Source organism: Acanthisitta chloris, unplaced genomic scaffold (assembly GCF_000695815.1).
Source record: "Acanthisitta chloris isolate BGI_N310 unplaced genomic scaffold, ASM69581v1 scaffold4842, whole genome shotgun sequence".
Taxonomy (NCBI): domain Eukaryota; kingdom Metazoa; phylum Chordata; class Aves; order Passeriformes; family Acanthisittidae; genus Acanthisitta; species Acanthisitta chloris.
The window spans coordinates 1-17,584 of record NW_008658680.1 but is presented as its reverse complement, the minus strand read 5'-3'; the positions used below and the strand labels follow the sequence as shown (position 1 = coordinate 17,584).

Below are 17,584 nucleotides of genomic sequence, written 5' to 3'. Positions count from 1 at the left end.
TTTCCCTAGAAGGTACAAGAAAGAAAAGCACATTTGCTGCCAACATTACAAATAGACTTTTGCTGTGGGGGTTCCTTTATGATATAACATGAACAGTTTCATATATTCCTGGATTCTAAAAGTGTAGAACTTAAAGTGTTTCATTCCCTTTTTCCTAAAATTTCTTCGGTTATTTTTGTATCAGAATTGTAATCACTGGGCAACAATTTGCAATAATTAAAAAGTGTATTGTATATACACATCTTGCAAGTGCTCTGCAAGAGAGGCCTCAGACAATTCACAGACTCCTGCATTACTAGTACCTTGAAAATTCAGGATTTATCTCTACCCTGTGCAAATGTGTACTAAATCTGAGTCAGAAGTCCTGAGCTATGGGTGATAGTATATCAAGGAGTATATTATTTTTGTTATGAATATGAGACTTTAGTGAAGAATTTTTTTACTTTCTCTTGTAAGGACTTACATGATTTACCCAGCCAATTTACAGAGGACAGCTTGCATAGAGTCTTTTCCACAAATAAATGCTCGAAATCTTTTATCACTTGTGATTTTTTTTCCACCCAAGTGAAAACTATCACAATTAAAGTGAAGATTTCATTTATGGTATTTACAATCTCATTCACTTTGTCTCAACAGCATTAAATTTGTGGTACTCTTTTTTTAGTCTAGAGCTAATCATATTAAATATAATGGAGGATAAACTCAGAAACTGAGAGCTTACTAATGCTCAAAACCTATTAATTTTATAATATTCATTCCTATCTTCATCACTTATTGTCTAGTGATGGAATTTTTTTCTATTCAACCTCTGAGCACAAAGCTTAATTTGAGGAGATCCCTTAATTCTAAGAACATAGCACTTGTCAGAATTCCTTCAAGCCCTTGTAGAAATATTTCTACCCTTCAGTCTTGCATGGCTGTCTTGAAATCCTTGATATCCTTATTTTTCAAAATAATGGTCAGTATGTGCTGAGAGCGTAAAAGAAAAAGAGAGAGAAATAATCAGTTTAGTGTGTTCAGCCATCATTGGCTGTGGAGTCTCAGACATCCAACTTAATCCTTTCTACAATGAACTCCCCCACTGAGGATGGCAATAGAGAAACTGTGTTCACTTCTGTGAGGTATATAAAAAGCAATAGTAAAAAATAAAATCTCCAGAGCAAATCTGTGAATATCAGTCTCTGAAATCTTGGAATACTTGCTATAAAGATCACTTTCCTTTGGTTTGGATCTCTCAGGTGATGTTCAGCCCTTGTTATCCCTTATGTCCTTCCTTATCCTATTTCAATATTAGGATCTAATCATTACTAAGAACATCTTCTCCCATAGATCTAAAAATGTTAGTTTCATATATCTTACAATTGCATATTAGGTTCCTTTCTGAATTAATCTATAAAGATCTATATTTATTTGTACCAATGTTATTAAGTAAATGTATGAAGTATATGTGATTTCTGATGGATTAACTCTCTGCTGGCATCTATTTTTTATCTTAAAAAGGTACTCCTTAATCCATATCCACAATTAAGAATAAAATTAGTATTGATTTTAAGGAAAGGAAGTTATACCTCTATATTAATTTTCCTCTTTCATCCCACATATGTTACAAACTTCAAAGAATACCTGTGATTTTTCTTTTGAGGGTACAGATGAGATATTTTATGTGCAAGTTTGTAAGAATGCAGAAACCTGAAGTTGTCAAAACTGAGAACTTCTTCCCAAATAAGAATACAACAAAATGGCCAATCTTTTTAGAAAATTAGACCAGCCATCAAATTCTTCTCTTCAGCAGAATGGACCTTTTCATTCATCTGACAGAATGGATAGTGATGATCTTGTTTTACACTAAAATTACTCATTTTCCCTAAGTATGGCCCTACAACCTTCTGTTCTGTATTTTTTAATTTTTATTTTATTTTTTTGCCAATTATTCCTATTACTAAGCACTATGTTATTACTTCTGAGGCAAATTATCACAGTCACACCATACTGCTGCAAATGTTATTTCTCTTTTTATTTAGGAGGCACTTTTAAATATGTAATTTAAAATAATTGCAGCAACTAAATAGATAAAATGGTGAAGAGGGCAGAAATACTTGACAGATGTGTGTGTGAATGTATATGTTCCAAAAAAATAGAGAATTATCAAGATGTTCTCCAAGGTGTGAATATTTCCTCTGACAGGAAGATGCCGTGTGCTTAATGCTGTTACATGCAAATACTAAAGAAGGAGAAACCCCCCACCTTTTCTGATGCAAAAGAAAAATATGAAGCAAGTGTTCTTAATGTTATAAAGAACATGAGCAACAAAATAAAAAACCCAAACTTAGAAAGTCAAAAAGCATTATACTACCCAAAAGAAAGGCTGCACTTCTGCTGCTGAGCAATATCTGCTGGGCAAAATTCACTTAGCCTTTTCTTATCATAAAATAACTGTTTATGAACTTCAGAAATTAAAGAAAGGTCTTTTCTGAGCAACCTGCTGAAAATGAGCTATTCTAGTCAGCAGTAATTTTGTTAGTCTTGATAAGAAGACTGTTATGACCTTGCAGCGCTGACAGTTTTTGAAATCAAAAACACTTCCAAAATTAAAAATGTAAGGTAAATAGGTAAATATTTCATTTGTACAATATACTACAGTAATTGTAATAGAAAAATGACAATACAAAAATTGAGTATTTTAAAATCACTTAAGTAAGAAAAATTAATTGTGTGATTATTTAAATGGTATGGATGCGAGGCAACTGAAGTAAAATAAATCATGGAGAGCACTCTTCCTTGGAATCACCTGTGTATGAGCTTAAAACAAATTGTATCCACTGCATAGAATGTTGAGTGGCTTTATATACAAATGTTATTAACTCAGGATAAAGTAGATAATGTTTAATTTTTTTCTTGAGTTATGTTATTCAGGTCATAAAATTTCTTTCATACAAAAATACTGCTGTTTTCTTCTTGTGAAGATAATTTTGATTGTAGCTCATTTAATTCTCTTCTCTTTTATTTGTTTTCTGTTTGAGAACATAATTTTTCTTAAGTGTTTGATTTCATATTTTAAAAAATACCTATTGACTTCATGAGGGTAATATGTGGGTGTAGGGCCAAAAGCAAAAAGGGAAGAGGACATTAGTTTTTACATCATCATCATCTTCTATTCTGTTGATCCTCCTGAACTCTAGAATAAATACAGTTTTAGGTTACTATATTCATCAGAAAAAGGTAAAATGAAATTTATCCTTGTTTTTAGGAGAAAAAATTCCTAGGCTTTTTTTTTTTTTAGCCTTTTTAACCACTGCTTTGATATTTCCTCTTTTATAGTGAATGCAATTGTAGAGGTAAGCAATATGTATGGTTTGTCTAAAGGAAGAAAACTCCACACTAGCATCTTGCTTGACTATTCTTTGTGCATACGAGATGCAAAGTAACTTCATTTTTCTGAAGGGTGGAAAAAAATGGTACCTTGCAAGAATAATTTTGAAGGTGTGTTAGAATTCACATGACTTTGATACTTTGCATGGAATATCAGGTTAATTATTAATTCATATTTCAATTGGCTAGAGTTTCACATCAACCTAAGATTGCATCTTTACTAATTTTTGTAGCTACAGGTCTCAGTATTACTTCAGTCTCAAGAACTACTGAAGATGCAGTATTATTACAGGATGAACTGAAGGTTTTCAAATGCAGCAAATGAACATAAACTTTGTTCATACAGAACTACTTGTCCTGTCTTGAGTTTCTTCATCATTTTTTTTCTCTTGTGACCTTTGCTTTAGTATGTTTTACACAATAACCTAGTATACATCTCACAGTATGATAAAGGCAATAAATAAAGGTAAGACAATTTTGCCCTAACTGTGGAACAGTTAATTCAAGAAATAATGCCTCAGTAGGTTGAATTTCATCCTGTGTTATCCATCTGGGCCCCATGCTTTAGAATGAGAAAAAGTAATACATAGATGGTGTACCATTCCCTTGCACAGCTTTCAAAGTTTCTCTCTGCCAAAACAGAAATACTTTAAAAATTATTCTTTTAAAAATAGGAAATTCCCTAAACATTTAAAATTGGTAGGTATAGCACGGTTACTAGCCAGATTCCTCTACATTTAATATTTCTTAAAAAATATTTGTTGTCCTTCGCAAATTCAATGTCTGAGTCTGATTCAATCTTGATATTTTGCAGTAGCTGTGGTGTTTGTTCTAACAGACTATGTCAAATGCTTTAACAGTGACATGAAAATGTAATCCATTAAGATCCCAGGATAAAGAAAGTTGCTTTTGGAAAATTCATATGTAAGATTTGCATGCAGTTCTTAGAGCTCTGCAAAACCCTAAGAAGATAAAAACAAAAGGCAGACTCTGAAGAATTTTTATTTGTCTGATGACTCTCTAGACTTGAGAAAATATTGTTATGTTGGAAAAATATGATTTTTGTGGAAAGCAAAGTGAATTAATGGTTTTCTGTTAAAGCTCCCCTTTGAGAGCTGTGAAAACCATTTTCAGAGATTCCTGGAAATTCTGGGAGGGACATCTCTGCTTTTAGGGTTGTTTTGCATGGAGACTTATATGATAGTTTTCTCTCTATCAAGGTACTTGAGGCAGTGCTAGCTGTTTTAATTTCTGACCACAAAGAGCAGCTTTAATAGCCTCTGCATAGATATGATTCCTGGAGTTATTATAATGGCTTGGAGAAACACAATCATATTTTAAACATAATTGTAGCTCTTAGTCACATCCTGATATAGTGTCAGTCATTTAAACTTTAATTTTCCAAATCTGTGCAAATCTGTGAAAATGTTTTATAAGGCTATATTTGGATGTTATGTTTTCATGATGATGGGATGGTTATGGTGAGTGTGAGGTTCAGATTGTAGGCACCTAGATTCAGGCATGAAAATATAGTGTATCCATGGGTGTAAGCTGTCTTCTGCTGTAGTTAATGGAGATCTAGCCTATACAGATAGAGGAGTTCAGAAGGCAGTTTTTCTCCCCACTGCAGGCCTCTGGTGCTGGTCATCTTAAACTTTTCGGCCTCTGTTGACCATACAGACTAGATTTCTGATGGAAAAAATAGCAATTTAGATGTTTACTTCATACGTGGACATGCATAGTTATGCATAGAAGTGTAGATGTCTACAGGAAAGAACTACTCCCTGTAGAGAATGACTTTTTTTTGTAGTGAGGAGTTCTTGTGAGACTGTACATTTGTAATGGCACTTATTCAACCTTCTTATTGACTGCTGATATGATCAAAGCGGAGGGAAACAGCTGTGCTTGATGAGGACTGCAGAAATAGTTTTTCTTGTTTATTTCAAAGCAGTAAGGATGTAAATATAAACAAATTGATATTTTTAAGTAGTCTGAAAGACATACAGTCAAGGCATGTATTGGTTTTGTCATTTTTAATTTCCTGGTTCATATGTCAATTTTTAATAAACTGATGAAAAGACTAGATTATAAAAAATACTGTACTAAAACCGATCATTGTGCCACCACTGCACTCATTTTGCAGTGAGCAAAGTCTGTATCTAAAATATGTCCTTTTTAATTTCAAGGTGCATTGCTTGAAATCCTTATAAGAGCCACCCAACATTCAGCTCTGTGTTTCTTGAGATCTAGCACTGCTGTCCTAAATTACATATGATACTGAAACACAGTCATTCAGCTATCCATTTCATCAGCTGTGTCATGAAACTGTTTCATATTTCTCCTTAGGGGAGATACTTAGCCCATGAGAGGAGAAAGAAAGGTCATAGTTTTCAAGGATACTACTGTTTGACCTGAAACAGCATCAGTGGGCTCCTCATAGGCAAATTTGGGAGATGCAAGATTGGGCAGAGAGGAGCAGTGAAAACATTTGGAACATTAGGACTGAAGCCCAGAAAATGTGAATCAAAAATAAATTTTGATCTTCCACTTCTTCTATTAGAAGAAAAAACTGTCAAAGGAGGTCTGTCCTAGTACACGTTTTTTTCCCATATATTTTAACTGCAGACTGAGATGTTATACCTGCTGTATACACACATATGCATGTATGCATATTTATGTTGTGTAACACATGCTTAGATTATATCAAATAACACACTTCTCCATTAGAACTCTGCAGTCTGAGATTAAGTAAACTGCAGGGATATGAAAGTACTATTTCATGCAGTTTCAGCTCTGAATTCCCCTCTTATGCCTCCCTCTGTCCTGCAGGATTTAGATGACAGAAGGAGGGTCTGAAGGTAGGAGATTTCACAGATGCTTAGGGATCTTTTGCTACACACCTATACACAGTCATAACCTGATGGTTGCAGAATCCTTGTCAGTCTGAAGTACAACAGCTCACAAGATGAGTCCTTGTCCTATGAGTGTATCTGCTGAATTCAGAAAAGCGTAGACAATAAACAACCTCCTTGTCCAAATGGCTATGCATTTTGGTTTGAAAACAATGTCAGCCCAGTTCTGTTATGGAAAGGGATACTAGAATGTGGCAGTGCTGAAATTCAGGCAATAAATACTGACCTTCTGGAAGTAAGTTTCTTATTATGCCTTTTCTCAATACTAGAAAATAGGAAAAAATTTAGGCACTACTGGGATGAAGATGGGAAGTTATGCACGTAAGTGTGACTTCCTGTACCCAGGAAACCTCCCACAGAACTGGGTGAGTCACTGAAGTTTTCAGCCAAATTTCTGATTTTCAGCTTCACTTACCACTACCAGTACGTAACACATTCTGCCAATGATATTTCTACAATAAATTTTATAATTAATTTATTGACATCTATCTTCTTCTTATGGAAGAAACCCACAAAGAACAGAGCAGGAATCTGTATATATTTTAAATTGTTTAATCACATTCAAAACATCTTTGATATAGATAGAAAGGGCAATGATGTAACAGATACATAAGACCAGTGAGATATTTGAGAGGAAAAAGATGTTCTTGTCCATTCCTCAAAAGCAAAAGTACTCCCATGCAATAGTCAAAGCTACTTACGCTGAGTAGACATGATAAAGAACTCAACAGGAATTTTATATAAAACCAACATTATGTGTTCAAAACCATAATAAGCTATTTTTCTACAGTAACGTGAGGTTTCAGTCTGGTTTGTGAGTATCTCACCACCTTAAGGGGTAGTGATTGAATAATTTGTTCTGGACAATGAAAAAGAGCCAGCTATATAAATCCCGTTGTGTTATGAAAATCTGCACTTTCACATTTGTTTTTACCCTTTATACCTGTCTAGAAGAATGGAACTTAAGGTGATGGAAATTTTGTGAGGAAAAAATGTTGGAGGAGAATAAGGTAAAAACCGGTAATGTGGATGTATAACGATAATACCTAGTAAGATTTCTGAAATTGATGCCTTTTAAAATGTGAGATTCACCTTACTGCTTCATGCCATAAGATACTTCTCAATGATGGGAAAGTTCCTGTGAGCACATTATCCCCTACTCTGAGACATTTGATGATGAGAGAGAGAGAGAGGAGGAGTTTTGATAGAGCACTAATCTGTCTTGTTATGTGGGTTATTTTGTTTGCCAGCTTGGCAATGAGAGTTTTCACGTTAGCAGTTTTGTAGTAGTTAGGGAAATATGATAGTGATAATTATGCTAACTATTTTGGGAACAGAATGATGCAGTTACTGGGTTTGCTGTGCACTTGTGGTTTTTTTGTTACATACAGGCTTACAGTAAGTTCCATAAAACTAAGACTGAAAACCTATATTTTAAATCATTTTTGAATGCTTTTAAAATACTTTAAAAATCTGATCTTGATTGTATTTTGTGAGACAATAGCAGATGTAATAATTTATAACATGTTAACTTCATCTTTGTAATTGTGCTAGTCTCAAATATGTGGATGCATTTTTTTCTTTAAAATTAGAAATACAAATAAGTCATCCATAGGAGCTGCACTTTTGTTTTTAATACACTTTTCAATTAACACCCAATAGTATATTTTTCCTGTCTCTTTTAAATTGTTTTGGACAAGTAAATTTTAGTTACCTCAATTTCCCTTTGGCTACTGTAAAGCTCATTATGGAAAACTAATGATGCCCTGTGGTGTGTTGTCCCCAGCTGGCAGCCAAGCCCCCACCTAGCAGTAGCAACAGCCACTTTGGGAGAAGTTTTGTTGTTGAACATAATGTTACATGGCATGGAATATCCCTGGGGTAGCCAGCTGTGTCACCTCCCAACCTCTTCCAAATCCCCAGGCAGATAACTTGTGGGGAAGGCAGAGTAAATAACATAGAAGGCCTTGATACTGTGGCAACAATGCTCAAAAGTAAGTAAACACTGGTGGTTTATCAACACTTTTGTTCACAAGTTTAAAACACAGCACCATAAACAGGTTGGTATGATATATAAAATTAACTCCATTCCAGCCAAATCCAGTATACTACTCATACAGGAAGTCCTATAGAGTTGCTAAATATTATTATTCCTGTTTCTCTTAGCTGCTTGTCACAGTGTATGGTTCAAAATCCTGAAAATCTGGAATTAAAATATTATTTATTCATATAGAATAAGTGAAAAAGAAACAATCACAGATTTCACAGTTCTAGTGTTTACTTCAATGCCTACAGGCTACAGATTCCCACTTGCATTAACTGTAAAATAAATTATTGGAAATGTGAAGATTTGCTCTCATGTCAAGCAGGCTTGAATTACACATGATTCCAATATGCACTGTGGGAGATGCCTTTATGTGCTGTCTGATACTGAGCATGATTTCACTGCATAGAAGAGACATGAGGGTTGAGATTCTCATGAATATTAATCAGGGATTAATGAATAGTGGGAGGCTTCTGCATATCAATCTATATGAGAGGAAACTTTGCATTAAATATTCCATCAACTATCTAGAAAACATTCAGGAAAAGTAAAGACACTTTCAAGTATCCCTTGTTGCTTCCCAACAGTCTAATCATAAAAAACAGACTAACTGTACATAGGTGACAGACACACTTTCATCACATGATTATGAATGGCTGTATTTATTTAATCCTTTTAGACAGACAAGTACTTTGGAGAGTTGCAATATTATGGCAACTTTGGGAGTTGAGCTCAGCTGTCTATAGAATATAGAGTAGTAGTGCAGACTTCTTTACTCAGATTTAAGAGTTTTGCTTTGAATGGATAAAGAAATCTCAGCATAGTGAAGACTCAACACATGCACTTACTGGTTTGATTTGCTGAGACCTCCAACAAAACTCGTACCAATATCAATTTTGTGAAATGTCCCTATTTTGCTGGATCTATTTACTACACTAGAGGACATTTTCTTACAGATCTGGTAAATCACTCTTTTTTATTTAATACAACTTTTTTTTGCATCCTCCAATCTACTAATCTGTGCAGTCCAAAACTGTCTTTATCCTTAGTGAGTTGCAATATTGTTTTCTGACAAATTTGGTAAGTATAATTTTTTTACAGTTGCTCTTGTCTCCTCATCAGAAAGATGAAGCCTATCCTGACAATGAAAAGAGAGTTAATAATCTGACACTGCCATGCTAAGAAGGTTCTTCATACTATACAGAAGGGAAGTACTGACAGATTCACCTGTAGGTTAGAAGACAGAAATTAGTTTATTGGACAGTGGGCTAAAACTTATTCCCAACTGATCATTGCTGTGTGTAAACAGGTAACTGTTCTGAAGCAGGTCTCTGTGATCTATCACCATTCCTCCAATATATCCATCATGATCTTCTGTATTTAGATCAATAAACCTCAAAAGAATGACTATCCCAGCCTTAGAACATCTTTCATTCCAAGTGAAATTATAGCTGTTCTAGTTGTATAGTTGTAACATTACAAACAATTCACAAACTTCCTAAATTTAGAGACCAATGTGTTGTCAACAGGGATATTGATTTTTTAAATAAATGTCTGTGTATGAAAGATAAGGAACTGTAAAAGTTATTAGTATCTTACTTTGAAATGTACAGTTAATTAAGATCAGAAACAATGCAAGTTCAGCTTTAAATAAACAGTTCCTTTCTATACTGTGGATGTAAAAGTGGCACCACAGCCTCAGGCTTGCAAAAAGACAGATTTCTCCACATACTACTTTTGTGTGTGTATGAGCTAAGACATTGTGTCAAATCACAATTATTTCATGAGATTTGAAACCCTTGTCTTCTTAAAATCTCAGTTTCATATGAATGAGTAGGGTAAGATTAAAGTCTTCTGTATCTATGTAATTTTGATTGTATGAACAAAGCTGAAAAATTGATGTTTCATATGTTCAAAACCTAGAAGAGACCAGGAGAACATCTTCTCTGACTTTTTGTATGTACTATAGGTTTTAAACATTTCAAATAGTCACCAAGAGATTCAGATAATGAATCTGATATTCCTGAATCTTCATCTACTTGGAGAACAGATAGTAGCAGAGGCTTTACCTGAAGATTCCTACCACAGAAAATTTAATCACCTCTCTGGTAGTTTGTTGCAATGATTTATTGTCATAATTGTTAGAAAAAACTACCTATTCCTAATTTAAATTTGTTTGGTTTCAGTCTGTAATAATTATTATATTGGACTCAGACTCTTGCATAAAATCATTTTCTTCATCCCCCAAATATTTTTCAGATCTTTATTTTCCCCTAATTTTTTAATGATCCTTTTTTTAGAAGGGCAGCAATAAAACAGCATAAAGCATTCTTAGTTTGTTCTCCTCAATGCAGAATATAGATAGAAGTATGTGGCATTATTCTTACTCACCTCTGAGGACTTTACAAGGGCTTTTGGGTCTTCAATTTTTTGACTCAATTAGACTCCAGTCTGCATGTATCTGATCCTTAAATCCTTTCATAGTTGCTGCTTTTTAGGATATTTTTCTATGTGCCATGTCCTACATTCCTCATTCACATGTGAAGCTGCTCAGCTTTACACTTAGCTGCCTTTGAACACAACTTGTTTAAATGTGCAAGTGACTAATATAATGACTTTTCTGTCATTATTTGCAACCTTAGTGTCATGGACATGTATTTACATCCAAATTTTCTGTGAAAATTTTGTGCGGTATCAGTGTTTGTACCAACCCGAGGCAGAACTTCCCTGCAAAATGCCGGTTCTGCATTCACAACTACATTTTATTACAGATAAATTATTTTTCCTTCAGGTATCAGGTTTTATTTCAGGAAAGGTATGCCCTCCTTATTCTGGTACCTTCAGAAAATTTTATAGTAAAATTAAATTAGGTTTGTCTGACAAAGTTCATTTTTTCATAAACCCATGTTGCCTGCATTATATTCCTGATTTTCTGTAGTTCATTCTCATATCATCTGTTTTATTATTTCCCTGGGATATGCATCAAGCTAGTCAGCTTAGCTGGTATACCTGGCTTTGTCTTATGAATATTTCAAGAATCCTTTTTCAGACTTTCCAAATTTTCATGTTATTCTGAGGCTTATTAAATGTTAAGAGCTAGTCAACTCTTTCAAAATTATTAGGAAGAAATTGTCTAACCTGACAGATATATGTTCCTATAAAACACCTGTTTATCACCTTCCTCAGTTGCTAGTGGCTTGGAAAGTACTTTCTCATCTTTATGTAACAAAAGTATATTTTCTCATTCTTTGTTTGGGTTGTTTTTTTTTGTTTTTGTTTTTGTTTTGTTCGACTTTTTTTTTTTACTTTACAAGACATAGAATCCTTGGCTTGCCTTATCAGTTTTCTTCACTTCTCTTTTCACTTCCATATCTGTCCTCCAGAACTTCATTACTTTTTCCATCCTTATGCCTCTGCCTAGCAATTCACAGAGACTAAGAATCAGTCACGTAAACCTCACAGGCACACGAACAGACCTCTCTTGATTTGTTCAGCTTCTCAAAACTCAAGCCACACAGCTCTCACTGAGACAGGCAGACAAACATATCAAACACACAGCTTGCCAAATCCTTTTATATCCAAGAAGACTGGCAGCTTTGAAACGATTTTTCCCCCCACTGCTTTTTATCTGTATTGTTGGGTTGTTTGGGTATTTACATCTCTGTCCAGCTTTACTGAATTTTAATTGGAGCACTGAAATGTTACAGAGCATGACAGCCAAGAAAGAATTGTTAAACAATAGTAGTGATAAAATCCTATTAGTGCTAATAAATTACTTTTGGCAGCCATACTTCCAGTTTTGGGAAGGGAAGATTGTTCATGAAGTTTTACCAGCTTCCCACTTTGGATCTTCTCTTTCACCCAGGTCCTAAGTTCTGTCTGTTTTTGATATTTGTAAACATTATTTTGACAGAGTGATTTCCTATACTCTTATTCAAAATGATATATTTTGTTGTATGTACTTATGTATTAAACTGCTCCTTGCACACTTTTACAGGGAGATACATTGTAAATGGGTATTCAGATATAACTAATTATCAGAATATATGTGATTAGGAGCTCCTGGCCAGGGTTAAACCATGACAGTCCTCTGCCTTTTCAGGTTGATATGTGATTAATCAAAACAATTGTTTTAGGGTTTGACCGGTTTAAAATATATTTATTTAGATTCTTAAATTTGTTTTGTGGTAGAAAATGCTTAAAAATTCATTACTTTTTAATAAAAAAAACTACTTGTGTTTTCTCTCAAGTGGGATAGAAACTAGAGAGCAACTCAATGCATAGAGTGAAATTTCAAGTCTTCTTACTGAGTTAAGTAAAGGTACCATGAAATATGATGGACACATATACAATAAAATGTATCAAATATATTCAAATGTTAAATGACTGATTTATTACAGAAAATAATTTTAAAACCTGAAAACAGTAGGACAAATTTTCAAAGGTATCTATTTAATCATGTAGTTGATGTCTGGTGGGATTTTCAAAATCACAGTATTGCTTTTGTGTATGTTTATGTATATCTGAAAATGTCACTTGGATTTAAGTCCATATTTTAAGTACCTACATAAGTTGAAAACACCTTTGTGACAGCCTTTTCTCTCACTTTTAAATAAGATTTACTAATTTTTCCCATTACTTTATATTGGTATACTTAAAGAGATAAATAATGATTTCAAACCCAAAGTCAGCTTTCCAAACTCAAAACCAGAAAATCTTCTGCGTCTTCATTACTGATATTGAGATCAAAAGTAATTAAAGTAAAAAACGTCTGCACTGTACTTACATTAAAATAGATAAAATAATATTATAATAGCTGAAAATTAAGTTATTCAGAACCTGTCATCACATTGGCCTAAAATTAGATATTTCCCCTTTTACCTGTTGTGAACACTTTGGGTATTTCACTGAGTGTTGCTTTACTTTGGAGGCTGTTACGTAGAAGATAACCAATAGGCCAATTCTATTGCCCCTCTGTAACCACTGCTCATATGTGTAATGTTGGTTATTTAACATGGAGATATTTGAAATGTCAGTGTTGCTAGGTATTTAACCTTTTCTATTACAGGATCATTCTGTACATAATACAGCACAAGTTTGTTTCTTGTGACTGCAAAATGCTTTCTACATAATAATGAATTCAGGAATCAATTACTTTATGGCTACCCAAAAAGATCAAGAAAAGGATGTCAGTTGGCCAAAAAAGCTAAAAACCAAATTCTATCTGATGATCTGACAGAACAGCAGAGCTCATTAATACAGAAATAACAGTAATTATCAAGTTGTCTTCATGTAACTTCTGAAAAGGCTTGCTTACCCTTTTTCTAACCAGATGATTGAACTCAGATTACATATAAGTGGCTGAATAATCAAAGACAAAAAATGATCTCAGAGTCAGTTCAACTTGTAATTGCAAGCAGTCTGATTCACACTGGTCCTTCTTTGGGCAGGAGTTGGACCAGATGAAATCCTGAGGTCCTTCCACTCAAAATAATTCTGTAGTTCTGTGCTTCTAGGACAAGAGGGCACAGACTCAAGCTCTGCCAGGGGAGGTTTGGGTTGGATATTAGGAAGAGATTTTTTACAGCGAGAGTAATCAGGCATTGGAATGGGCTGCCCGGGGAGGTGGTGGATTCACCATCCCTGGGGGTTTACAAGACAAGACTGGATGTGGCACTTAGTGCCATGGTCTAGTAATGGCGATAGGGTTGGACTTGAAGATCTTTGAGGTCTCTTCCAACCTGGTTGATTCTATGGTTCTATGATACTGAAGCAGTCTGCAGGGATTTTGGAAGGTGGGGCTAAAGTTCTTAGATCAATTCAGTAGGAAGTGCAGATGTATTTCACCCTGTCTTATGTCAATGAGACTGAAAGTTTTTTTGTCTGTTACTTTGGTGGTTCACTGATTAGTAAGTATACTACTTTTGTGTTACTGACAACACAGTTGTTGCAACATTCCAGCTACCATAGGGCTTTATATTGACAGGATGAGTGACTCCATAATATTTAGAATTTTATTTTTGCATATGAAAGTCAAATGATTGTGCATTCAGAACTTATAAACCAGCATTAAAGAAGAGTATTCTAGTTTATATTTAAAAGGTGATAAACAATCAGCTCTAAGACTTTAAAGTTTAATCATGTTATTCATGTTCAGTGAAAGTTCCTTGATGCATAAAGGGTCATATAAGTTGTAAGAACTATGGAGCTTGAATAGTTGGGAGGCATAAACCTAAATCCTTTTATGATATTCATTTCTACTGAATTAAAATTAGGTAGATTCAGATAATTATCTGACTAACAACGAGCACTGGGTTAAGCTGATGTCCCAGGAAAGTCAAAGAACTGTATAAAGTGAATTCAAATATGTAGGATGTACTATCTGTCAATACTTAATCTTTTTCTCTTTCCTGGCTTTTACAAAAGTTAGAACTGAATAGATATGCTAAGAGCAATGTTTACCTTTTCCACTATCTCAGTAGGAAAAAAGAACTTTTCCCATTAATCAGATAAATGGGTTTTAGACATTTTATTTGGTGCACTCTAAATTACAAGAACACTAAAAATTAAATATTATAAACTGCTTAATATCTGAAACATCTGAAGCTAAGATATGTAGGAATATGCTGCTGCACATACTAGCTTATCTGTTTTGCTTATAGTGACTTTCCCCTCATATACAATGCACACAGTAGCTCTGACTTTCTTTGGTTTTGTGCTTTTCCTTTCAGGTTTGGATATATTCTTCACAAGGATGAGCCTGTGCTTCAGAAAATTGATCTAGAAACGATGTCATACATCAAGACAATTAGTTTAAAGGATTATAATTGCATTCCTCATGCACTGGCTTATACACATCTTGGAGGATATCTTTTCATCTGCTGTAAGCCTGATACTACTGGGGCTGTCCTACCACAGCTTATAGTGGATAGTGTTACCGATTCTGTGATTGGATACAATGGGGACGTAACAGGCACACCTCATATCTCTCCAGATGGACACTACCTTGTCAGCATTGATGATGCAAAAGGTCTCATGAGGATCCAGTCCATAACAACAAGAGGAGAAATACAGGATGCATTTGACATTCACACTAATTTGCACATATCTGATGTAGCTTTTCAGCCATCATTCACTGAAGCTCATCAATACAATGTCTACTGCAGCTCCAGTACACAAACTGATGTTCTCTTCATGGAGCTCTCCTCTGGCAAGGTTAAGATGGTGAAGAGTCTGAAGGAGCCTGTCAAGGCAGGAGAATGGCCTTGGAACAGTAAGAACCGTCTTATAAAAGACAGTGGCCTTTTTGGTCAGTATCTCATGACCCCTTCCAAGGAATCTCTGTTTATCCTGGATGGACGGCTCAATAAGTTAAATTGTGAAATCACTGAAGTTGAAAGAGGCAACACAGTAATTTGGGTTGGAGAAGCATAAGGATCTGTATTAGATATTTACTGAATTAATAGTTTTACAATACATTGCACTTAAATTACACCATTCTTCAAATTTAAACAATTCTAATTTTAAATCATTAGACCATTCTATACCTGTTATTTCTTTGACTTGAACACAATTTGAATCAACTTCCACATAAATGTTGCTACAAGAATGGTTATTTGATAATGGTATTCTATTAATTATCAGCTGAGATTCTATTGTTTGACTGAAATGACTAAATATTGAAATTGTTGATAAATGTAATAAATTGCTTTAAAGGAAGTAGGAAAAAAACACCCCAAAAAGCTTTAGGGATTTTGATATGATACTTTGCATTTCTAAATGGAAGAATTACATATGATTCAAATTTTGGTTTGATTTGCTTCAGACACAAAATAAGAGCTGTTGTACAACCTTTGACTCCTGAAATGGAAATGTTATGTCCTGTTTTGTCCAGTCCACTGTTAAATATTTTTGTGCCTTGAAGCGAAAGTCTCACATGAAAGATAAAGCAGAAATTCTATAATTTATTCCCACTGTGGCTACAGGATTTTCAGTCATTGAAAAGAAAGTTTTGGTATTAAATTTCTAGTATCAAGTTGTGGGACATACATGGAGAGAAAAAAGATAAAAGAGAAATTATATTTGCAGTGTTTTCTGATCACTGCAATTTGGAGTTTATTTTTATGCTGAGTCTTAGTTGAGAGAGCTGCTTGCAGAAGCTTAACCTTTTTTAAGAAAAAATGAGGTTTTTCAGCTATCACAGGGTTGCATCAGCAAGGAGTTTCAGTTCCACTGAAGAGAAATATTGCACATCCTGTTAGAATAATCCACATTCTAAAATCCTGGCATCACAAAGCGTCACTTATATCATTGACAAAACTCTTACTTAAAAATAAAGAAAATGCATTTTAAGAAAATGAAAATGCAAAGAACCGAAGTCTACAACCAGTAGATAACATTTTTGCTTATTCATTGTACCATTGATCCGTGTTTGTTAAACCATTTTGTTAGCTCAACAGGTTTTCTATTCCATGCATCCAATTGGATTAGTGCAAAAAAAAAAACAACCAGACAACAAAAACTTTGTATTTTTTATAGTTTGTTTACTTAGAATTCTAATATTAACAATGGTTAAACATGTAAATGGGAAAAAGATTCCCAGAAGTAGAATAACAAGTCACTAGGATCAGAAAGCCAGCAGTAAACAACTATCCAGACTTAGAGCAATGACTTAAAAGTTTTGGAATATTTTTATTTTTATTATGTTTTTGCTAAAGAATGCTTAGAAGCTCTTAAACTGACCTCCATTTACTGAAGGCAATCAGAAAAAAAAATCTTTTTTTAAACAAAATTTTACTGCAATTTAGATTGTGTAAAATTGCTTAGAAGTCTGGAATTTTCTAGCATTGTAATCTTGTGTGCATTTAGCATCCTGCCCTGTGTGGTACAGTAGATCTCTCTTTAGCTTGAGCAAACCTCCTGGTAGGTAGATTTAACTGAGATAAGAGTTTGCTTACATTTCTGACTACTGACTCTGTTTTCCTTTTTAACAACTCTTCTCCATTGTGAACAATCAAGAATCATGTAACCTGTCTGTTACTCACTTATTTGCAGTAGTCTGCCTCATGCTTTTTTGTTCTGTAATTTATACCACGTGAATGTTCTGTATGTAGAAAATGCTTGACAAAAGGAGAATAAACCCCATAAATTTTAAACAGTCATGACTTTGGTGAATGGTCCAATGTAGCTACACTTAAGTGGCAAGTAACACAGACTTTATTTGAAAGTGCCTATAATTTTTATATATATATGTATATGT

The 17,584-nt window shown here is 34.2% G+C and overlaps 1 protein-coding gene across 1 annotated transcript in view; it reads left to right on the top strand.

Moving 5' to 3' along the window:
• FSTL5 (follistatin-like 5) overlaps positions 1-16,252 on the top strand; it is a gene marked incomplete at its 5' end in the record, with an annotated part of 59,114 nt that extends 42,862 nt beyond the window's left edge. The window contains 1 exon segment of the mRNA XM_009085182.1: positions 15,057-16,252. Within this exon segment, the coding sequence (XP_009083430.1) occupies positions 15,057-15,759 (703 nt within the window).
• Positions 16,253-17,584: the final 1,332 nt, after the last annotated feature.